The sequence below is a fragment of the Scheffersomyces stipitis genome, chromosome 6 (genome assembly GCF_000209165.1).
Source record: "Scheffersomyces stipitis CBS 6054 chromosome 6, complete sequence".
NCBI lineage: Eukaryota > Fungi > Ascomycota > Pichiomycetes > Serinales > Debaryomycetaceae > Scheffersomyces > Scheffersomyces stipitis.
Window position 1 is genome coordinate 467,293 of NC_009046.1, and position 22,766 is coordinate 490,058.

The 22,766-nt window shown below is 41.6% G+C and overlaps 9 protein-coding genes across 9 annotated transcripts; 3 read left to right on the top strand and 6 right to left on the bottom strand. All coding sequences in view use genetic code 12, as the record gives it.

Moving 5' to 3' along the window:
* Positions 1 to 696: 696 nt before the first annotated feature.
* Positions 697 to 4,530, bottom strand: XYC2 (putative xylanase/chitin deacetylase; the record flags this gene model as incomplete). The annotated part of the gene is made up of 2 exons (XM_001385740.1): positions 697 to 1,484; positions 1,524 to 4,530. Coding segments are annotated over 2 exons (3,795 nt in total), but the record flags the coding sequence as incomplete, so codon positions are not given.
* A 2,201-nt stretch (positions 4,531 to 6,731) lies between these two features.
* PICST_90304 (40S ribosomal protein S1) lies at positions 6,732 to 7,718 on the bottom strand. The gene has a single exon (XM_001385741.1). It carries the CDS (start codon positions 7,633 to 7,635, stop codon positions 6,865 to 6,867), a length of 771 nt encoding a protein of 256 aa, XP_001385778.1. The 5' UTR covers positions 7,636 to 7,718; the 3' UTR covers positions 6,732 to 6,864.
* Positions 7,719 to 8,348: 630 nt separating this feature from the next.
* PICST_62699 (GTP-binding protein of the ras superfamily) lies at positions 8,349 to 9,149 on the top strand (the record flags this gene model as incomplete). Its single annotated transcript, XM_001385402.1, has 2 exons — positions 8,349 to 8,380; positions 8,582 to 9,149. 2 exons carry the CDS (start codon positions 8,349 to 8,351, stop codon positions 9,147 to 9,149), a joined length of 600 nt encoding a protein of 199 aa, XP_001385439.2.
* A 673-nt stretch (positions 9,150 to 9,822) lies between these two features.
* On the top strand, positions 9,823 to 12,465 carry ORC1 (Origin recognition complex, subunit 1; the record flags this gene model as incomplete). Its single annotated transcript, XM_001385403.1, has 2 exons — positions 9,823 to 10,482; positions 10,738 to 12,465. The coding sequence occupies 2 exons, from the start codon at positions 9,823 to 9,825 to the stop codon at positions 12,463 to 12,465; spliced, it is 2,388 nt and encodes a 795-aa protein (XP_001385440.2).
* A 178-nt stretch (positions 12,466 to 12,643) lies between these two features.
* PICST_79024 (predicted protein) lies at positions 12,644 to 13,303 on the top strand. Its single transcript, XM_001385404.1, has one exon. It carries the CDS (start codon positions 12,648 to 12,650, stop codon positions 13,266 to 13,268), a length of 621 nt encoding a protein of 206 aa, XP_001385441.1. The 5' UTR covers positions 12,644 to 12,647; the 3' UTR covers positions 13,269 to 13,303.
* Positions 13,304 to 13,355: 52 nt separating this feature from the next.
* On the bottom strand, positions 13,356 to 16,397 carry PICST_62764 (protein putatively involved in cell wall biogenesis and architecture; the record flags this gene model as incomplete). The annotated part of the gene is made up of 2 exons (XM_001385742.1): positions 13,356 to 14,428; positions 14,456 to 16,397. 2 exons carry the CDS (start codon positions 16,395 to 16,397, stop codon positions 13,356 to 13,358), a joined length of 3,015 nt encoding a protein of 1,004 aa, XP_001385779.2.
* A 504-nt stretch (positions 16,398 to 16,901) lies between these two features.
* LOT5 (low temperature responsive protein) lies at positions 16,902 to 17,750 on the bottom strand (the record flags this gene model as incomplete). The annotated part of the gene is made up of 1 exon (XM_001385743.1): positions 16,902 to 17,750. One exon carries the CDS (start codon positions 17,748 to 17,750, stop codon positions 16,902 to 16,904), a length of 849 nt encoding a protein of 282 aa, XP_001385780.2.
* Positions 17,751 to 18,183: 433 nt separating this feature from the next.
* Positions 18,184 to 20,233, bottom strand: PICST_90276 (predicted protein). Its single transcript, XM_001385744.1, has one exon. The coding sequence runs from the start codon at positions 19,953 to 19,955 to the stop codon at positions 18,249 to 18,251; it is 1,707 nt and encodes a 568-aa protein (XP_001385781.2). The 5' UTR covers positions 19,956 to 20,233; the 3' UTR covers positions 18,184 to 18,248.
* Positions 20,234 to 20,899: 666 nt separating this feature from the next.
* On the bottom strand, positions 20,900 to 22,374 carry SPE1 (ornithine decarboxylase; the record flags this gene model as incomplete). The annotated part of the gene is made up of 2 exons (XM_001385745.1): positions 20,900 to 22,250; positions 22,317 to 22,374. 2 exons carry the CDS (start codon positions 22,372 to 22,374, stop codon positions 20,932 to 20,934), a joined length of 1,377 nt encoding a protein of 458 aa, XP_001385782.1.
* Between the last annotated feature and the right edge of the window lie 392 nt (positions 22,375 to 22,766).

The following is a 22,766-nucleotide window of genomic DNA, read 5'->3' on the forward strand; positions in this document are numbered from 1 at the left end:
AAATTTTTTTGATACTATTTTTCGCTGTAAGAGATTTTTGGAAGAGTGAGAATGAGAAATTAAAGGGTGTGCACACAGCGACGAGGTCTGTCACTCAGTTTTTCACTACCTACCAGCAAGTTAATATGAGGATGAGTGCACATAGTGCGTGAGACCCAGAAAACCAAATTCACGTGTAGACAAAAAGCAGTCACAATTTGCTTTCAGTCATGTGATGCAAATATCAAAGTCGCATTTGCTTGACTTGGAAGGAGACGGAATGTTCGGCTTATGTGCCGTACCAAGGTGACTGTTGAATCTATTCAGATGGCTCAGTCCAACATATTAACTATGGGAAATTGAGATACAGAAAATTTACCTTGAATGGACCAGAGTAACTGCAATTGTCATTGTTTAGATCATATGAGATGGTATATCAAGTTAACAGCTATTTGCTCAACTAAATCTCTGTATTAGTGCACAGTTTGTGTCTCTTGAATTTTGCAATCTCGTAGGTTCTACTATCTGCAGTGCCTAATCTGGGGTGCTATTATCGCCATTTTGCAGCCGAATATTGCAACCCTTCACTGTAGACATTCTAATATAGGAACAATTTTGTAATATCAAAACTAAACATAATACATACAAATTCGCCTTGAATCAAATAGAAAAGGCAAATTACTAAATAACAAAATTAAAAAATCAACGACATTCTCTTCAGTTGTATCTAACGTTTACAACCAATTGTCCACTACCAACATTCAATTCCAAATTGTCAGGTCTGCCGATGACATCAGACAACTTCACAGTAGCCTGACCCAACGACACATTCTTTCCAAAGGTGTGGTGTTCTCTAATGTCGAAAATAAGCTCACCTTCGGTAACGGACTTAAATGGTACGCTTTCGTTCCACTTGAATGTATTGGCGCTTTTGTCGCCCTTGGTGTTTCTGGTCTTGAACAAGTCCTTTTGTTTGGTGGGTTGCTTCAATACTACCTTGACTTCCACTGGATCTTTGGTGTTAAGATTGGATGCTGAGACGATTGTAAGCCTTCCTGGAATAGCTCCGGGAGCAAAGCTACTTGCGATACTGGCAGCATCTGAAGCAGCGCTAGGAGTTCTGAGATGTCCAGGAATTGGAGGTCTGGCTATGCCGTCAACCTGTGAGTGTTGAAGAGAATTGGAGACTGGAGCAGCTCCAGATCTCAAGCTTTGCAATTCTGCCGATTTGTTAACCACTTCTCTTCCCTTCTTTGAGGGACTCATTGGGCTGTGTCTGCTAGCATTGTCATGCGCAGCTTCAGATTCGATGTCGCTGAAGTTCTTATCATGACTTGCAAAACTATCATCTGCTATAGTAGAGGTTTCGTCGCCATTGCTTGAATGCTTCTTCTTCAGTCTTCCAAATCCTTTAAGAAATGAACCTCCCCTAGCAATACCTTCTGAAGCAATACCTCCTACACCGCCTACGACTCCTCCGGCGACAGCTCCAGCACCTCCTACAACTCCACCTGCAACGTTTCCGGCAACGTCAGCAGCACCACCAACTACGTTCATTGGTGCATCAAAGTTCAAGTCCATTGGTAATGCTGACTTAGCAGCCAACTTAGGTCTGATGTACTCTGGCTTGAAAGTGGCTCTCAAGTTAATCCTACCTTGAGTGTCCAATTCAGATGAAAACTCTTGAGTCTTTGATGGCTCAAGAGAGGACAAATTCACAACTGTCTTGCCAATCAATTCATCATCGTGAGTGTAATCCCAATCGTACACTTCTAAGACAATTGATTGTCTGGATCTCGAAAGCAAGGAGAAATCAACACTTTCATTCCAAACTGGGCTCAAAGTCTTTCTCTTCTTATCTGTCTTGAGGATTTCTTTGCCGTCCAACTTCACTACACACAATGGATCTGACTTTCCGTTCGTGTCAACAGACTTCAAGTTGTCCGCACCTATAACCTCAAGCTTAACCTTACCAATATCCAATACGGTATCCAAAGGATTCAATTGAACGTCGGAAGGAATGAATTCCAATTGAAGCTTGACTTGATTTCTGTCTTGGATTCTCAAGGTAATGGGCTTAGAATATGACTTCTTTAGTATATCCAAAGTATCAAATATCTGTTCGGCAATGATGTCACTTTCAAAGTCAACTTCGACCTTTTTGGCAATTCTGATGATCAACTTAGAAAGAGGTAAGTCTCTAACAAAACCGTCACCAGAAGATGGAACCGATAGACGGTTACCTTCTGATTTAGGAGAAACTCCTGAAGAGTAAGCTTGTTCATCAAACAATGTGTGAACATAGACATCAGACTTTTCGAACGAACCACCCAACAAATGAACAGAAACAATTCCGGATCTGTACTTGATGGAAGAGTCCAAACCCATTTGAACCTTCTTTGGCTCGACCACTTCTTCTTCTTCAACCTCAATCCATTCATATTCGTTTGGCTTTTCTTTAAAGAGTTTTTCGTCTGCGGCTTGCTTAGCAATTGCTGCGGCTTCTTTCTCTTTGACTTCTTCCAAGTAAGCTTCCTTGTTCTTTATCTGAGACAAGGAATATACTGGAATGGCAGGAATAAAGGAAACTGAGTAATAGATAGTACCAGTAGGTTGACCATTGAAGATAACTGGTTGCTCAAGAATAGTATCAGCACCATCATGTGGTAAGAAGTACCCATTTTGGTCTCTCTTTAGGAAGTCTCCAATGTGAACGGCAGCAGTACCCAACGATCTGTCCTTACCTTCAGGTTCTTCGTCCATGATCTGGAGCAAGTAATGTTGATGTTCGTTAGCAACTGGTAAAAAGTATGCCGTATTGAACAAAGGATCGAGTGTATTTTCGAATGTGGCTGTTTTTGCTCTCAACTTACCATTCAACAAAACTCTGACATACGGATCAACCAATCCAACAGCCTCCAAGTTCTTGAGGGATTTGGCCGAACGCAAATGTAACCTTAAACCACCAATAGGAGCATTTTCGTGAGTCTTGACAATAGAGGTATCATCAATCTTGATAGCTTTCCAGTTAGCAGTGATTCTCACACGTGGCCTTGGACCACCTTCTGTCACTGGATCAGTTTCAATCCATTCCTGACCTCTACTGGTTTCAAAGACTAGATCTTGCAAGTTGGAATTCAATTTGGCTACAATAGTGTCATCCACAGAGTCCTTAATCAAGACCTGGACGGTCGTTTCAGACTGCTGAGTGATTAAAGATTCAAGTGATTGGCCCCAAGATGGTTCGTTTGTTCTTCTCAATCTACGACATTTCTTAACCAACTCATCATTAACATAAATCTCAGCGTAGGGGTTTAAAATACCAAGAACTGAACTTGATATATCCAAATCTCTAGCTTCATGCAAGTTCAACTTCAAGATACCAACTTCAGCATCAAGAATAGGTTCCTTAGTTCCATCTTCTAATACCAAAGGTGCACGGACTGGGAAGTACTTCAAGTTGAACTCAATCTTACCAACAGCCTTTCCACTTTCAGTTAAGGTTTTGATCACGTTATTGTGAGCTTCTTCTTGTAACAAGTCGGCCAACTGGAAATCTACACTTCCTATCAACTGATCATCAGCCTTGTCTTCAACAAGATGGAAAACGTTGAAGTTCAAGTGGTTACCGTCCAATTGGTTAACCAACAAGTACTTGGTTTCATTGTAGACAGGATCGTTGATAAGCTTCTTAACAGTGGTCTTTTCGTTAATGCTAGCATTGTTAGAAATTTTAAGCTGAACGTATGGATTAATACTGTTTGGCTTAGTAGGGTTACCTTTCTTCAACTTTTGCAAACGTAAGACGGTAACGGCAATTACACCAATAGAATCGTTTGATTGCGCAGCCAACATTTCTTCAACATCAACATCAAACGAATTGGGAGCGTAGAACATAGGACGAAGGATCGAGTGGATAACACCATTCACGACAGTTCTCAAACCTGGAATGAACGACATGATATCAAGACCAAGAGTGTCACCACCCATAGGCTTGAAACCATATTCAATTGTTGGAGCTTCCAAGAATTGAACAGAGACAATCTTGACGTGGGGGAAATTTTGACTCAACTTCAATCTGATTTTCAATCTTCCCGTCATAGACATATCCTCAACCAAGACAGGGAAAGACTTGGAGATAAAAGCCTTTCCGATGGTGACACCCAAAGCAACCTTAGGGTCGATTTTTTTCTTGATTTCGGCCTTGGTCATTCCATCAGTGTCGTTGGGTGTGAAGGAGAAGTCCCAGTCCATTTCAATATGGTCTTCAGCCTTCTTAGGGTACGATCTCACAGAGTTTATTCTAGGAGCCTTGGAACCCAAAGTAAATTCATCCAAAGATAACTTGTCAATACCAAAACCAGGGGCCAAATCCTTCAAGATACCATTAGCAATGGTCAAAACCATTTCTGACATGGCAGGCATATAGATGACCCAAAACTTGTCCAAGAAGGAATTCAACCATTCCATGGTTTCAGCTTCGTTATCCAAACGGTTGATAGCGTTGACTCTGGCCAAGTCATCTCTGATGTCTCTATTGAATCTTCTAAACTCCGAACGGTAGATGGAGTTGGTAAACAAGAGAACGACGATAAGGGACAAGAATCCTCCACCCCATTTAGCACCAAGCCACGAGAAAAAACAAGTACCAATAATCAAAGAGCAATTCCAGTACCAGTCACCGTAGAAGTGATCCTTGACATAAGCTTCGATGACTTTGGAAGTGTTCAAGGCACCCTCTTTATCAGTTGGACTGGAATAATCCCACGAGCCGACGTTTTTCCACGAGAAAGTGGTGTTGTCTCTTATACTAACTTTTGGATGTTTTTCTGACGTAGGGGGTACTTCTTTGGAAATAGAGCCAACTTCTGGAAGAGCCTCTTTGGAAATAGAACTACGAGGAGCTTCCTTGGAAGCAGATGAAGATTTAGCATCTTTTATAGAAGAATGAGATTTTTCGGAAGCTGTTTTTGAAGCAATCTTCTTTAATGGGTTAGTAATAACGGCTGGAATTGAAGAGGATCTAGATACTGGAGCTGTCTTAGCAGCTGGAACGGAGCCTCTGGATGTAGGAGCAGAAGTTGGCTGAACATTTGCTGTCGAAGCTGAACTAGACCTAGATGCTTGCGATTGATCTGCTTGAATTGAATCAGTTCTAGATTCATGTTTTGGTGCAGCTGGAAGAGAAGAAACAGGTGCCTGAGAAATAGGTGCCTGCTGTTGAATCGCATTGGTAGCTTGGTTAAGTGCTTTTGGGAGAGAACTGTGCAGCAATTGCTCGCCTGTGTTCTTTATCTCTTCTGCAATTGCGGCTGGAGCGTCTTTAGGAGGCACTGGAGGAGCGTAACCGGCTGCTGGGTCAAACGTTCTAGGAGTACCTGATCCAGCAGAAACAGCTTGGTTGGCTGGATAGCCATTCTTGTCTGTGCCATTACTGTTGAGCACGCCGTTGACCTTTTCCACGACGTTCTCGGTGTCTGCCTTAAGGGCATTGATATGATTTTGATCCTGACAAGTTAGTACTGAAATGATAATAGAGTGGAAGAGAAGTAGTACATTTTCAAGGCTCCATTCAACAGATTCGCAACAACTGCCATCAAAAGCTGTTGATACCATTGTCTACATTTCCCCTACATTATTTGACAACTCAATCTTCAGTTGAACTGGCAATTCGACGTAGTCTCTCGATTCAATAACCTGAAATTCGGGGAAGGCTACAAAGCCCACACTACTCCTCGAAAACAAAACACGTACCATTTCTATTCTCTCAAGCTCACTAGCTGGAATTGCACGCAGTCAATTGCACAAGTTCCGAGAATAGAAAAGGAAGAATTCAAAGTAATTGGAGATATAGAAGGAAAATGACTGTGACAGAATAAAAAGACGTATGAAATTGCCAGTGCCTGGTTTGGAGAGTCAGGCTAACATGCAATAGGATGAGGTCCAACTGGAACCACGTCCTGGCGTTTTGCAGGTTGCCCGACGTCAATGCAACACTTCCACGGTGATGAGTTGCAAGTTACATCATAACCTGCAGAATCTCCGATTGTCTCTAGCAGAGCCCCTTGTTTTTGTATTCTGTGCATTGACACAGAATTTCAAGATAACATCCGTGCCGCAGTAGTAGAAGCCGAGTGGACAGACAGGGCAATAGGAGACGGAAAGGGGAACACGATTGCATACTCTGGCAGTAAGCCACTATTGCTGTCGTTGACCTTGGTGATCCCTAATACTCGAATGATAGGAGGTCGGGGTCATTTGGAGAAATTGGGAGACTATTCTGGTAGAGGAGATTATTTTCTGAGTATTTTATAATCTCGAGAGTTTGAGGATTTTTCAAATTTCGCAACATTTCTTATCAATTCCTATTAATTGAGACGAGAACTAATTGGCAATGTGGGACTAAACTGAATACTACGAGTAACATATGATAGTAATGCTAGTATTGTTAATGAGATAAAGTATGCCAGAAGTTGACGATATCCAGAGTTGTTTCGATTATATTTGAACTGATAGCAGGATACCGATTAGTGATGATGAAGGAATTAGAAAATTGATTATACTCTTCTGAAGCGTAAAACGAGCCATAAATGAGCACGTTCAAATCTTACAGACACCAGGGGTATGCAACAGCATTTCAACACTACTCGTCCCTCCTACGGTTCAGCTTGTTGGTACCTATAAAATCTTCACCAATTCTATCACGTGAGTACAACGAACCATTTAGTGAAGTACATATCCCTGTCATACAGCTAGTAAATTAGTTTATATTGAAATTTGTTTTATATTTAACATGCTATTTTATAATTAATAAAAAGTCTACTTGTATCCCTCTCTTGATCAAGTCTAACAAAATACAATTGAGAAGTAAAATCACTAGCGGACTTAAACAGATTCTAAAACAACATCCTTGAAGCCGGCGTTGACCTTCTTACCCTTTTCTTCGGTGGAACCTTCACCGTGCAAGGCCAACAAAGCACCCAAGTCGAACTTAGGTTGTTTTAACAACTTAACCTTTCTGATGTGGACATTTTGCAATGGGAAGATGGTTTGAGTGGACTTTTCAATTTCACGGCCAATGACTTCTGGGATCAACTTGGAGGTTAATTGAGCCAAGGTGACGTTGGAAACTTCTCTTTGCATGATTTCGATCATCTTCTTTCTGACTTCTCTCAACTTGGAGGATTGAGCGTAGGTAGTCTTCTTGATTTGGTTGGCTTGTCTCTTGGTGAAGGCAATGGCGAAGACTCTCAAGACGTAGTCGTCAGAGGTCTTGACGGTGACGTTGGCTTCAACCAAAGATTGCCACTTTCTGACCAAGGATCTTAACTTGTCGGAAGTGAAGTCCAAACCGTGGAAGTTGGTCAATAAGTTCTTACCTTGGACTTCGTCAACTCTCAATTTAATCTTTCTGTAGGAGTGGTCTTCGGAACCTTGCAAGTCAGCCAAGGATACTTCGACAACACGACCCTTCAAACCATCGGCGGCGTTCTTCAAACCGGTGGATCTGTTGATCAAGGTCTTACCAACGTTTCTGTTTTCGAAGGTAGATGGGGCCTTGATGTCAAACCAATCCTTTCTGGTGAATGGGTCGACGACCTTCTTCTTCAAACCCTTCTTACCCTTGGACAATCTCTTGTTCTTACCGACAGCCATATTGATATATACGTTATAGGTGTTGTGTGTTCAAAACCTTCAAAACGAAAAAGACGTAGTTAAATTTTTTCAATGAAGTTTTTTCCCTTCCCTAGCAAACCTACAGATGAAAAATTTCCTGCGACGTTTGTGCCTTGAGATTTTCACTCTGGGTAGTGTGCTGTGCACAAAGCCTGGGGCTCACAGCTTAACTATGGCGAGCAAAAGTTTGCTACCAAATTAGCGAGCATGGCCCCTCTGCAGGAATCTCACTTTCTGGGTGTGCATACAGAACCAATTTGCATAGAAAGACGGGAGAAGGCATATGGGAGACGCAGCGTTAATTATGGAGTACGTGACTCGAAGAGAGCGCACGGGAAAGTCGCACAGTCTAGGGCTCCAGCCCTAGAACATCTGAGCGGAATTCGAAAGTTCTCCAGTTCGCACTGTTTTTCTCTGGCGCACACAATAATTGTGCACTTTAGGAAAAGCTCCAGACAGCCCCAGAAATCATTCCTTGCCGCGACATTCTGATTTCGGTCTGTCCACTCTGAACTTGTAGCACAACGACATTCATGCCTCTGCCTGACGACATCCATGTAAACAAACCCTTTACCCGATTCAGATTCACGAGATCAAATCACGTCTTCTAAACCGAAGTCTTCTAGTAAACAAAACAAGGGAAGACAACCACAGCAGTGCTGCTTCAACGATATACACAAATTGTCACCACAATGGACGACAACCAGCATGGCCAGAATAACCAGTAAGTAGCAGCAGAGATTGCAGTTCTTTATTCCGGTACCAGACTTTAGAGAACTGGATGGAACCAACAATTACAACAAATCAATTATTACAAAACATTTATAGCAGGCACATTGGGTCATATTCTCAGACAATGTCAGCTTTGTTGTAATTGATATAATGTTGAATGTACTAATCAATTTATACTAACATTTGATTCCAGGGTTGCATTGAAAATCGGACTCATTGGCGATTCCCAGATAGGCAAGACGTCCTTGATGGTTAAGTACGTGGAGGGCTCGTTTGACGAAGACTATATCCAAACACTAGGAGTCAATTTCATGGACAAAAAGATCCAGATCAGAAACACAACTATCACCTTCTCAATATGGGACTTGGGTGGACAGAAGGAATTCATCAACATGCTTCCTCTTGTATCCAATGATGCCGTAGCTATCCTTTTCATGTTTGACTTGACGAGAAAATCAACTTTAAACTCCATCAAGGAGTGGTACAGACAAGTGCGCGGGTTCAATAAAACGGCGTTGCCTTTTCTTATAGGAACCAAATACGACCAGTTCATAGACTTATCGTATCAGGATCAAGTCGAAATCACCCTGCAGGCCAAGAAGTTTGGCAGGGCCATGAAAGCTCCGGTCATTTTCTGTTCTACCAGTCATTCCATCAATGTTCAGAAGATCTTTAAGATCATCTTGTCTAAGGCGTTTGACTTACGTCTCAATTTGGACGAAATCAACAATATCGGGGAACCTATTCTTCTCTACAAATAGTTATCGTAATCTGCATCGCGTGGATGATCAACTGCAGCCAGCGCTCAGTCATTGTCCATAATTCATGGAGCCATTGTCAATGGCTCCTCTCTTCAATTCTTCTATTATCTTCTAAATTCTACTTTTATCGGGCATTACTATAATTCACTAAATTTGCAATTTATCTACAATATATTAATAATTCTGTAAAATACTGTAAAGGTGTATTCATTAATGTGTATTTGTGGGTTCTGCTACACGATCTTCCTAATATAAGAGACAGCTTTGCCACCTTCTCCAGAATAGTAGACTGTTATAAGCATGTTTTCGCTACCAATCTATACAACTCATCTGCAAGATTATGCTTGAAACAGTAAGAACATGTGAATCCGATGGCACACCGTATATATGAGTTTTAGCTTAATAACCTAACTGAATATAAAGGCTTAAACTTATACTTTCTTACTTCTTCACATTTCTTCCTTCTGAAAGATGTAGACCCATTTTTAACAAAAAGAGATTCTCAACTTTCTTCTTTTGCAACAAGAATCCCGTTTTTGGCAAATGCGCGAAAATAAATTGTGAATGTCTGCACTCCAGATCGAATAGATTTGGATATTAGTTTCATTTTCAACATTATTACTTTCAATCACTTTCCACACATCTCAAAGCTCTCAACAATACAACTTCAGCAATGGCTTCGAATCAGAAAGAACTTGAAGCGTACAATTTTGTACTCGAGCTGGTGTCTGTTGATGGATCTGCAAGCTCTGCTTCCACGACCAGAAGATCCAGACGTGATAAGTCTACAGCCCTGCCAGTACTCCTGCTCAGAAGAGAAACCGATGGAATGGTGCTAAGAACCGGTGATACCATCTTGGTTCAACAAAAAGGAGCAGACAAGCCTGAAGTTGCCTTCATCAAAGAAATCAAATATGGGATAGTGAACTTCATAGAAATAGTAGTCACATGGTTCATACGCATGGAAGATATTGTGTTTGAAGACCTTCCAAAAGTTCTAGAATATGCCGATAAAAGCAAACTTAACACGAACGAATTGTTCTTGACAGTCTATTTGGAAGAGATTTTCGTATCAGAAATCGTTGAAAAGGTCAACGTGTTGTCGTATCATGAGTTCGAAGACATAATCATAGACGATTCCAATGCTTCCAATACATTCATGGCTAGGCGTGCCTGTAGTTCTGAAGGTGACAATATCACTGAAGAAATCAATTACAGAGACTTGTGTGTATTATTTGAAAATGACCCGAATGCATTTGTGGACTTCTTAGGGGAGGCAACAGAAACTGTTCAGAGAACTAAAACACCCAAACAAACCCCTCAACTTAAAAAGGTTAAAACGAATGCGGAATTGACGTTAGAGAAAAACGTCACAGACGAAGAGGATGATGAAGAAAAGGAAATAATCAGCACAGATAAAGGTGGCGAAAGTCTGTCTGTGGCAAAAAGAGGAACGAGAAGAACAAGGACTACTGAGACGAAACGAACAAAGAAATCTCCTAAAAAAGGGTCTCCGCAGAGAAAATCTCCCAAAAAAATTAATATTACTGTAGAAAGTGAGGAAATTGAGGAAGAAGAAATTGTTGAGAAAGACGAAGTCGAACAGATCCAAGATTCTCAAGATGCCAAAGTGATAAATCATGGTGACAACGACGAATACATAAAAGAACAAAACGGTGACGAAAGCTCAGATGAGGACGATCTTTCAGCGTCAGCATCAGACGATCTCGACTCAGATGAGGCTGAAGTCTCAGAGTCGGATGAAGAATTCCAGGTTGAGACTACAAGAAAACGACCAACAAGACAGCAAAAGAGAATTGTGACTCCAAGTAGGACCAAGTCACCTGCTAAGAAACCAAGGCTTACAAAGCAAGAGAAGATCAAAGAGTTCATGGATGGTGTGTTGGCTCTGCCAAGCTCGAACCCAAGGCAAAAGTTCAAGGTTCGTACATCTCCCAAGAAACAGACCAATATATTATCCTCTCTCAAGATACAGAAGACTTCTGGAAATTTTATAAAAAACCTTGATACTAGCTCAAAGGCTTTTAAAGAAATAAAGGAGAAATTGCACTCTTCACAGGCAATATCGCACCTTATTGGTAGAGAAGAGCAGTTTGCCTCGATTTATGTCAGCTTGATGAATGCCATAGAGCAAGAAACAGGTTGTTCTATTTATGTATGCGGAACTCCAGGAGTTGGCAAAACTGCCGTAGTAAGAGCAGTAATTAACCAATTGAAAGAAGATTTCACGAATGGATTTGATTATTTGGAGATCAATGGATTGAAGTTGCTATCTCCTGCTGTTGCCTATGAACAACTTTGGGAAAAGATTAGCGGAGTGAAAGTTACAGCTGCCAATGCAGCCTTGTTCTTGGAGAACTATTTCAAGAATGACGCGAAGAGAAAGCCTCTTGTTGTAGTTATGGACGAATTGGACCAGATTGTTACGCAGAAACAGAACGTGATGTATAATTTCTTCAACTGGCCCACTTACGCTTCGTCTAAATTGATTGTCATTGCTATCGCAAACACTTTGGATTTACCAGAACGTGTTCTTTCCAACAAAATTTCATCTAGACTTGGATTAGCAAGAGTCGAATTCCATGCCTATTCCTACGATCAGTTGGGCGAAATCATTGCACAAAGGCTCAAGATGCTTACCGAGCAAAGCAAACAGAAAGTAGCAATCAAAGATGATGCAGTTGGTTTTGCTTCAAGAAACGTTTCCAGAGTTAGAGGAGATGCCAGAAGAGTGTTACTGATATGCAGAAGAGCAGTGGAAATTGCCGAACAGGAGTATATTGAAAAAAAGAATGAAAAGCTTGTTGCAGAAGATGAGATTTACAATGTCCAGATCCCTCACATTGCCAAAGCAATTAACGAATCGATCAATTCACCCTTGGCAAAGTATTTGGAGCTGCTACCATTTGGCTCGAAATTGCTTCTCGTTGCCGTAGTGTTGCGAATGAGAAGATCGGGACTTGGAGAAAACAGTCTCGGCGATGTCATCGATGAAATGAAGCAAACTTTGCAGATGTTCACTAGTCAAGATAGCACTCTGTTGTTAAAAGAATCTGAACCAAATGTTACTCTCTCCAATTTTCTCTATGCTAGTGACATATTTGATCTCTCTAATGGAGTCCCAGATGTTAGAATTAGCCATTTTAAACGTATTCTCAATGAGCTCGTCGAAGGTGGAGTGTTGACACAGCAAAATATTCCAGGGGAGAGATACAGACAAATCAGACTTCATGTTTCTCAAGAGGAAGTTGTTTCAGTTCTAAAGAGAGACAATAGCATAGCTGGAATGATATGATGAGCCTTAGTGAGACTTCTCTAGTTAGACAGGTTGCAAAAAATACTGTTGCAGAATATATGCGTGCAGCAATACCTGCATACACCACATAAAAATTTACCGATGAGTACTCCAGTATATTCAGATAAACTCACCACGAATTGCTTAAAACCTCAGGTCATATCAGCTTTCTCTTTATAAAAATGAATGCCATAGATCCAACCGAATATGTGGAAGTTCCAGAGGGCGTAGAGTCTTTGAAGTTCTCCATCGAGAAACAACAAGCCAAGTTTGAACTTGGTGTCTGCATGGCCATTTATAAGTGGGAGGAATTGAACACAGCAGTGGAAAATTCCTGGGGTGGTCCAAAGTCAGGTGAAAAAAGAGATTGGCTTTCCGGTGTCGTCATAGACTTGTTTGACGAAAAGGCTGTTGATATCCAGTTGATAGAAGAAACCTTGTTATATGCCATGGTAGACGAATTTGATACAGAAATCGATAACGATTCTGCCTTGGAAGTTGCAGCACTTGTCATGAAGTTTTATAAGGATGTTTCCCTTGAAAAATATGCTCAGATCGACGAATTGTACGAAAAATGGTCGGCCAAACAAGCTATAAAAACCAATGCTCATAAAGTGCACGTAGAAGAAGATCCTAACAATCCAGATGTTTCTGACAGTGACGAAGATGAAGAAGATGAAGAAGAAGATGCGACTCAAATGGATGTAGATGCCATGGAAGTCGACGAAGAGCCACAGGGTCCAATTGTAGATGATGATGGGTTCGAATTGGTGCAAAAAAAGGGAAGAAAGGGTAGACGTTAGATAAAATTGTACAATACATAAAGATCGTGTAAATTAAAGGAAAATCGCATTCTATTTTATCTATAAGTAGAGAATTGGTAATGTCCGTCAATTACTCATTGAGTTTCTAGGAGTTGCACTTCTTGATCTATTGATAGCGTTGAGAGAGTGAAGACTCGTGATGGAGTTTCTGGCACTAAATTTGGGGAAATACTGTTCCTGCTCCTCTACTGGAGTTGTTAATCCTGAGTGCACTGAGCTAATACTTCCTCTGCTACTGTTGTTTAACCGGAAGTCACTCAATCTTCTTACAATCAGATTCGCCATGTCATTAACTCCACCAGGAGTTCCAGGCACAGCCTCATTGACTGAACCTAATTTTCCAAAGAAACTGCCGCTGGAAGTTTCAATCTTGAAAAGCTTCACGTCCGTATGATTCCATTGATTGACTGCAGTCAATGACGATTTAACCCATTCTGCAACTTCGGCAGAATCGTTGGCTGAATAGGCAGTAGTAGAATGCTTCATGAATCCAGTCCAGCTCGAAGTCAATTTACTAACAGATGCTATGGAGGTGGTGATGTTCTTCATAATCTTGTTGTTGTTTCCCGTGTACGTTTTAACACTGTCGACCGAGTTATAAACTGCTCCACCTAGTAACGAAATGTACCAACCCAATGAAAGATGACTCCAGTTGAATTTCAACTTATCAAGTGGCTTATCGGGAAGAAAATCATAGTTGATCTGGGTCTTGCTTCGTTCGAGCAAATCATCAAAGTCCGCCTTCTCAATATGCTCAACCAATAAGTAGCTATCCACAGTAGGACCATCTTTGCTTGACCATATTTCTTTCAAAACAACTTTCAAGTAAGGAATAACAATGGTTAGCAAGATTCGAAGAGAATCGTTCCCTCCCCATGATCTCTTGAGAGAACTTTCTTTGGGCAATTTTTCTCTGGCTCTTTCAGACATTCCAGTAGGAAGTTTTGGTCTTAAGGAAGCCTCAAGCTCTTCTTCCGCATCAGATTGTTGCGACTCTTCTGGGATAGTCATGGGAGGGGTGCCAATGCCAAACATGGAATTCTTACGGGTCTGCGGAGATTCTGAATCTGTAGTTTCCGATTCAGGCTTGAACCTTTCTGAATTGTTGGAATTCACAACTGACAAGATGTTTTCGTTTTCTTCCTCGGTTTCTTCATTAGCCAGACCTTCTTCTCCATCATCAATTCTATTCAACTTATTTCCGTTGAAATACTCTGTACGGAAACTGTAGATGGTATTCCATACCTGATCGTATACTTTAGCATTTTTCAAAATTGAGAATAATAGCATTCTGGATGATTTCGGATACTTCAAGGCTGCTGTACACACGGCTCTTATCAAAAGGGCTAATAAATCCGAGTTAATGGACTTTTCTTGCAAAAACGTCCGCGAGGAATATTTTCCAATCAACAAGTTGATGACGGAACAGGTGGAATATGATAAACCACCATTGGGATTGCTATTGGTTAATTTCTTGGCTGGGTCATTAGTAGCTTCTAAGCTTTTGGTGGCAACTGGAGGAATCAAGTTGTAAAGTATTTCCACCAACGTAGTGACCATCAAAGGAGAAGGAGTAAGAGTTGCCCCGTAAGTGTATGTAGATTGTGGAGTCTGCATGTATATGAGTAAATTACATATCTGGGTGACGAGAAAGTCCCTGGTTGTAGTGGGAGCCGGATTAGTTTTATAATTGGTTGGGAGCAGTTCATATAAGTTGTGATCCATCGGCTCAAAGATGGAGTCCAAGTTTTTATCCGATGAACAGTACAACATCAAGTATGCACATATTCTCACCAAGTTCTTATGCTGAACATTGCTGTGGAAGGCGAAAATGTAATAGAACAAAACAACCAATAGTTCTGGAAGACTCTGTTCATATATCAACGTCTTGAACTTCTTGTTGCATTGGATTAATTCCCAAATCAACATGGTGGCTTCTGTAGCCCAGAGAGAGGGCTGGTTTCCCGACTTTATAATATTGAATTTGGAAGATTCTACATCCTTTGATGTGACTACGGGTAGCTTGAGAATTGCGATCAAGTACGTGCTTAAGAAGACAAGCTCTTGGTCCTTATGAAGCTTACCCATGTATAGTCTAGCCAAGTTACCTGGTTTTGAAGTCGATATCAACTCTGTTTCTTTCAAGAAGTCCAACTTCTCCGGTGACGGAAGAGGGTACACAACCATTGCTGTGAGTAACTGAATGGAGTAGGTTACGGTCAAATGTCTCATTTCTGTGAGTTGACTATTGCTGGGATACGACAAGGCATTATCTTCAGGAGAGCTTCTAGTGGACCTACAAACCAAATTGGTCAACGAGCACACCAAAGTCAATAGCTCGACACGTGGAGTTGAAGTGACAAGCAAAGTCATGAATTTGGACCCAGCCGAAACGACTTCTGAAGGTGTATTGTAAAAAGTGCTGGAACATAAGGTGAGAAGTAGCTTCAACACCTCCGCTCTATTGCTATCTATGATCAAGTTCGGAGCTAAATACTTCGAGGAAGTTCCGATACCAGGCTCCCAGACGCTAAGAATCTTGTTGGACTTGGATCTGGGGGCGTCTATGGTGAAAGTTCTTATAAAGAGCAAGTCTACTAGTGCTCGCATGAGCTGAACAGCAGTTACATTATGTATAGATTCCTTTGTTAGACAAGGCTGAGATGTCGAAGAGGACAACGATGCAAATGTGGAGGGTTTAATAAACACCAAAGGATCAAAATTTTCTACCCAGAACAATCTGGGCTCGATCTCTTGAGTATACTCTGGTATCTCATAGAGAAATGGTATAAGCTTTACAAGCAAACGGATACATGTGAGCAATTGACGAATTGAAAGGGGCGATTTCAGACTGGGGAACTCTGAATCTCGAGCAGTGGCTATGATTTGATTACAGAGAACATGGATCATAACGAGGTAGTTAACCCTGTTCTGGTCCCGGATGGTTCTGATATCGTACGAAGTCAAAAGTTCAAAGATATCATCCGAGTTGTCTGGTTCGGTCCATAGTACTTTCCAGTAGTCAGAGTCGTTGCCAGCAATTACTCTGCCTTGGCCAAGTTTGAAAAAATGGTTTTTGTACCGAAGTTTGTCGTCAGCCGTCTTCATGGGGAAAGTGAAATATTTGTAAGATCAGTGATGGCTTGAGCCTTTCTGGCTGTGCCTAGCGGTTTACAACGAATGACAAAAGCAGAAAACGCAGGGGAACAGATAAAACTGATGCGTGGAGGTAGAGGCAGTTGAACCAAAACTGAAACAACGAGATGGGTGAATTACAGAAATATGGCATAAGCATAAGTGTGTTACGGATGGCTATCCATTTGTTAATCCGGTTGGTCGAGGGAGAACGATATCCGGGGAAATTGTTATGGAATATTCACGTGAATTGAGAGGTTTCCGACTGATAGTGGTTCCGCATTTTTTGCACCCGTGCCGATTTATAGAGGAAAGCAAATGTATTGCAAAATGGCCACTGATAGCTCTGATAAGTAATATTAATGATGTCTGTAATGCTTAATCTACCTAATTTGACTGGATGAGTTGAAAGTGAAACGAATCTTCCTTTTCTTCTTCTAATTCTTGAAAAATCTATTATCCTATGTACATACTATACTATTCCACCCTTCTAGCTTTGGCAATAGAAACGTCGTCTTCGTCTCTCTTCCGTATGCTACCGGCTATGGAGGCATACCCAACATCTACATGCATGGCAGCGACTTCGTTGACATTGCCAGTTTCATCGACATCGTCAATCTCCAAGTCGTCTGCAATGCCTGTGTTTCTAAGCAATGCTTCATCAGAGTCCACATCGTCTACATTGTTGTTTAACCAATGGCTGGGTATTTCAAGAGCCGGAGTTTGTTCAGCACTGTCAAAGGCATACGTGCCACTTTCGTCTTCAGAATCCGAGTCAAAATGAAATGCTGAACATTTGGACATGGCCTCATAAACAGTCTCAATAGAGGAGTTGGAGTTATGCACTAACAAAGGATTGTCGTTTAGTGGATTACCTGGTTTATCATTCTTGACGATCCTGATCTCGATGCTGGGGACGAACTCCGTTGTTCCCAGCGGTATGCTAGTGATACATTCGTTAGACAAGATTTGTAAGTATAGGAAAGTATCATCACTGAGAGTATGTAAGGCATGTAGTATAATACTCTGGTAGGGTAATTCGAGACCCAAATCAGCTGAGTTGAACCACACTATCAACGATGTGTTGAGTACAAAGAGCGACACGTTGGAGTAGTCCACCAGCTCCAACTCAGGACACACTACAAGTTCCTGAGAGGGATCGTTCTGTAGTACCTGAATAGCATACGAGTTTCCTCCACCGTAGATGACAAACTTATCATCATCCTCTAGGGAGAACCGCTCTGGAGACACAGCCTGATAGAGCGACGCCGGGATGGTGTTTTCGATGTTTGGTTGTTCGTGTATTATTCTGGACTTGGGACCCATGAAGAATGTCTGAAAAATTAAGTTTGAAAAATGAAAAGTGAAAATGTGACAAAAATCTATGGATTCTCCAACAATGCTGGTAATCTTCGGCACCCCAGCTAACCAATGACAACTTCTTCTTTAACAGTCAAAATAGCACACCATTCCATCGTGGTCTCGAAAAATCCAAAAAAATATACAGTCCTGCAACCACAGTTCCTCGATCTGTGGTGTGCACACGAACTTCCAGGAATACCACCATGGGGTAGATAAGAGGGGATAAGAGATGCAAATAAAAATAGGACAAAAGAGAAAAGATGATAAAATGATAACTCAATGTTAAGGTACTAAACAGTAGAAAGATATGCAAACGAATTGGAAGAAAAAAAAGAAAGAGAATTATATTCCATTCTCACTTCTCAATTACCATATTCTCTATCTCTACAAATACTTTCACTACAATTCATTTCTCGTGACGTCTATATGACAACTGCAATAAATACGAGTATAAAAATGCCTCTACGACAACCTTCTGATCAACCTCAGAAAAACAGGACTGGGGTTGTCGTTCCTCTCAATCTCACGCTTGGCTCTCTCTCCACGTTCTTCTTCTATCTTTCTGAACTCTTCAGCAGTTGGTGGTAAAGCTTCATTGACTAAGTCAGCTTTTCTGGCTTCTTCGAAACTGGTGATGGTCTTCTTCAAACCATCAGCACCATTCAACAATGAGCCTTTAGGAAGTGACCCACTGTTCAACTCTTTCAAATGTGCAACGTTCTCAGATTCTTGTCTCAATACTTGGTACATTCTCGAGATTCTGCCTATAGCGATGATCTTATTACGTAATGCGAGCTTTTTGGCATCGAGAGAATCGTCCTCTTGCACTGTAGTAGGAGGATTAGTCTGTACCAGTGATACCGCTCCTGGTGCTTGTCCTGGATTTGTGGAGACAGCGCTAACATTCTGCGTGATAGCCTCTTCGGCCAACGGGGTCTCTTCGTCCAATTCTTCTTCAGTACAGATATTCAATATCGAAACCAACATGTCTGTAACTTTCTCACCAACAAACGGTAACGACCACGTAAATACGTCCATAAAATGCGGAAGCCAATAGGGATGAGGTGATGCATTGAATTGACGGATGTTCATCACGTTATTCTCGTATTTGAGAACTGCAGCCTTGTTGTTGTATGTGTCCAAGTAGTTTGGAGCAGAAAACATCGTCAACAAAGATGGGAATCCTAAAGTCTTTGTTCGCTTATACATTCTGTAGCCAGCATCCTGGGCCTCATGGGCTCTGATCACTGAGAGCAAGCCCGTTCGCTCCAAGAACTGACATGATGCCTTGTATGTAAATGCGTAGGAACAGCCACGAACGGTGTTTCTGACAAACGTTTGGTCCATATTGTCTTCATCGTACTCTTCTGTGGGATCAGCCCATAAGAGATCGCACATAAGCCCTTTTGTGGGTGGTTCTCTGAAACGATCAAGTCGCTCCAAGTCGGCAAGTGTCTTCAACTCTGGAGACAAACCTCCGTGGACACAAAAGAACTGGTTGTTCATGATCGCAGCCAACGGCAAGGCGTTAAACGATGCCAAACATTCTTCATATAAATCGGCAGAGTACTTGTGCAAGCATTCAGACTTGAATGTGAAATACTCAGTCAAATGCTTGCATTCATGGTTACCTCTCAACATCCAGAAGCTCAGATTGTAGTTCAACTTCAATGCATATAAGTAAACAAGACATTCGATGGAGAACGAGCCTCTGTCAACGTAGTCGCCTAGGAACAAGTACGCCGTACTCTCTGGATTGCCTCCGACTTCAAAGAGCTTCATCAAATCGTAGTATTGTCCATGGACGTCGCCACATATTGTTACAGGAGCAGGCACATGGAGCATATTCGGCTCCTTTCGCAAGAGCTCTGTAGCAGCTCTGACGATCCTAATCGCCTGTTCCTCATGAAGTCTACCCTCGCGGAAAAAATGGTCCTTGAGAAAAGCACAGTTGGGCAATCCATTGGGCAAGAAAAGCTGTTCATCAGTAGGCTTGAATGTGGCCGGAGGCTCTATGGTAGAAATGGCTCTTTCCTGGGTGTTAATTGTCGTTCCGTCTTCCATAACGTAGATGGACAAGTCCCGTTTTGGTTTGGGATTCTTCTGCTGGAGCGCATTGAGAGCATTGCTGATCTGATTCGCGTTGTTGATAGCCTCCTGTTGAGACATAGTATGTATTGTTATTGTGTGGTAATAGACTATTGTATGGTGATTGTGTGTTTATGGTAGCGTTACGTAGTTGAATTGTATTATGCTACTTGTACTGTGAGATTTCCTTGTCAAAATAGGCCTACGTCGCTCTATTCTGTCCTTTCTGTTATCTGTATTGATTATCTGGAAACGCTCTGCTAATCTCTTCTTTCTATTCTTTGTTGCTGTTTATGAAAATCGCGAATCTGTAAAGACTACCGCTTTTGCCCAGAATCAGTTTGGCAATTGGACGGATTTGCAAACGTTACACCAAATATGGAAGCTTGTGACGAATCCCTTAACTCTGACGGATTGCTCAAAATGCTCTCTGTCTTTTCGTGAATGATGATAAATTGGATGGTATTTCCTGCATAAAGACATCAGCCTACTCATTTTTATCCTACAATCTGAGAACTTTGGAGCTACATACACTCCCTTTCCTCTCTATCTATTGGGTTTGCTAATCACTATCATTCTCCACCATATCTGATTCCCATACTGTTTGGTTTCGGGCTCATAGATCTCTAATATAAATTGGCCAATTCTTGACCTCTCAATTTCCATGAAAAAATTATCGGTCGATGACGTCGTGAATTGAACTGTGATTTTTACGTTTAATGGAGGCTGAAAAATCGCTACTCTCCTGCGCTTCGCGTTTTCCACTTTGCCCAACTTCCACAAAATAGGAAAAGACGGCCATCCATGGAAAGGTGGGTCGTGCTAGTTGTCTCGGTGAATGGTCTAGATCAACTTCGGCGAGGAGCGCTTCAATTGCCGAGGTCAGCTTAACTACACAAAATCGTTAGACACCTTCCAAGATCTTTATATCACGTGACATATAACCAACTCTCTGCTACTCTAGTTCAATATTACTTTTGCACCCTTCATGATAGGCTACAATTATAAACTACATTCTTGCATTTCTGCAATATATATGGCATATATGACTTTCGGATCAGAGATCCTCAGAACAAACGTAGATAATGTGTGAGTTACCACCCAACCCGTTGAAGGCAGTGGTAGCAGCTGAGGTGTAGGCTCCTAGGTTTGGAAAGTACAACCAGTCACCGACTTCTACGTCGTGAGACAAGGTGCACTTGCTAGCAACACAGTCTAACCCGTCACAAGTTGGTCCCCAAATCGAAAAGTGATGCTCACCCTTAGCATCATCGTCGATTAATTTCTGATCATCACTCTCTTCGTCTTGATGATAGAAAAACTTGTTCTTGTGCTGCAACACATGTGCCTGTGGGTTCTGGTGGTCAAACAAGATGCAGTTCATGTTACCGTAAACACCGTCGTTGATGTAAACCATGGCAGAAACTTGCTTGTCCTCTTCAGATACAAAAGTAGCTTTTAAATCCAAATCTCTACGGGCAATGATATGGGCTGCTAAGGTGAAAGCGTTGGATACCATGAATCTTCCTGGCTCAGCAATAAACTTGATTCCGTTTTGGGAGACAAAATCTGCTGGGAAGAACTTGTTCAACGAAGAACAAACCATAGAAGACGATTCATCAAACGTCTCCAACTCAAATCCACCACCGATATCCAAGATGGACATTTCGAAACCATATTCCGTGATGGCCCTGTTAAAAACATCACGCGAATCCCTAATGGCTTTGTAGATAGAGTCGAAGTCCTTGGCACCAGAACCAACATGGAATGCGACTCCTCTAACGTTCAAACCTAACTCCTTTGCCAATGGTAAAAGCTCGTTAATAGCAGCACTTAAGGTGCAACCGAACTTCGTTGACAAACGACATTGAGCCGTTTCATCATCCGTGGCGAGTCTGATCAAAATCCCACAATCTGGGTGAAATTTTTTCAACTTGTGCAATTCCTGGGCATTGTCAACTGTAGTCAAGTTGACATTTGCCTTGGAAGCATGTCTAATAAAGGAATTAGTCTTGCAAGGATTAGCATAGACAATTCTGTCTGGGCTGATCCCCAAGTTCAAGATCGTATCGATCTCGTTCTTAGAAGCACAATCGAAGTTGACTCCCAAAGAAGCCAACAACTTGATCACCTCCAAATTGGTGTTGCACTTTACGGCATAGTGAGGCTGGACCTGGGGCAACTTTTGCTGCCAGACACCAAAAGAACGGTAGACTTCACCCAAATCACAGACAAAAAACGAGTCTTCGTCACCTGCTTCACATTCCTCGTGGTCAATACCAGAAATGTGATTGACCAAGGCTCTGTTAATCAACTCCCTGGCCAATTGGTCTTTGGAGGAGGAGGAGGAGGAGGAGATTTCCGCAACAACAGAGGCTCTCAAAACAGCAGCCTTATTGACTGAAACAGACAACTTGCGAACACTTTCAATAGTTGAATCACTTTTGAGGGAGGATTCGAAAATTGGTTCATCTTGGAAGACTTCAATCGAAGGGGTCATACCTTGGATGGTTTCGTGGATCGTATTTGCTTCTTTCAAATTTTCACTAACAATCGACTCTCTCTTTCTGTGGGGAACTACAGAACAGGGCGAGGGAGGATGTATTTACTTTTTCACGTCAAATTACTCACAGGGTTGAGTAATCTCTTGTAATAAGACTTCAAGCGGCAGCTCTCGTGGAAAAAAGGGGTGGTTCTCAAAGGGGAAGGAGTTTATTCAGGTCCAAAAGACTATTAAGAATATAACAACTAGGGCAACTAAAAGTTGAAGATCTATGAAAGAATGAGGAATAGAGAAGAAAAATCTGATTAAAACTCCATCTGAAAAATTCTAAATTAAACGGTATTGGCTCTGCATGAAAAAAAATGTCTGAAAAATATTAACTATTCAGA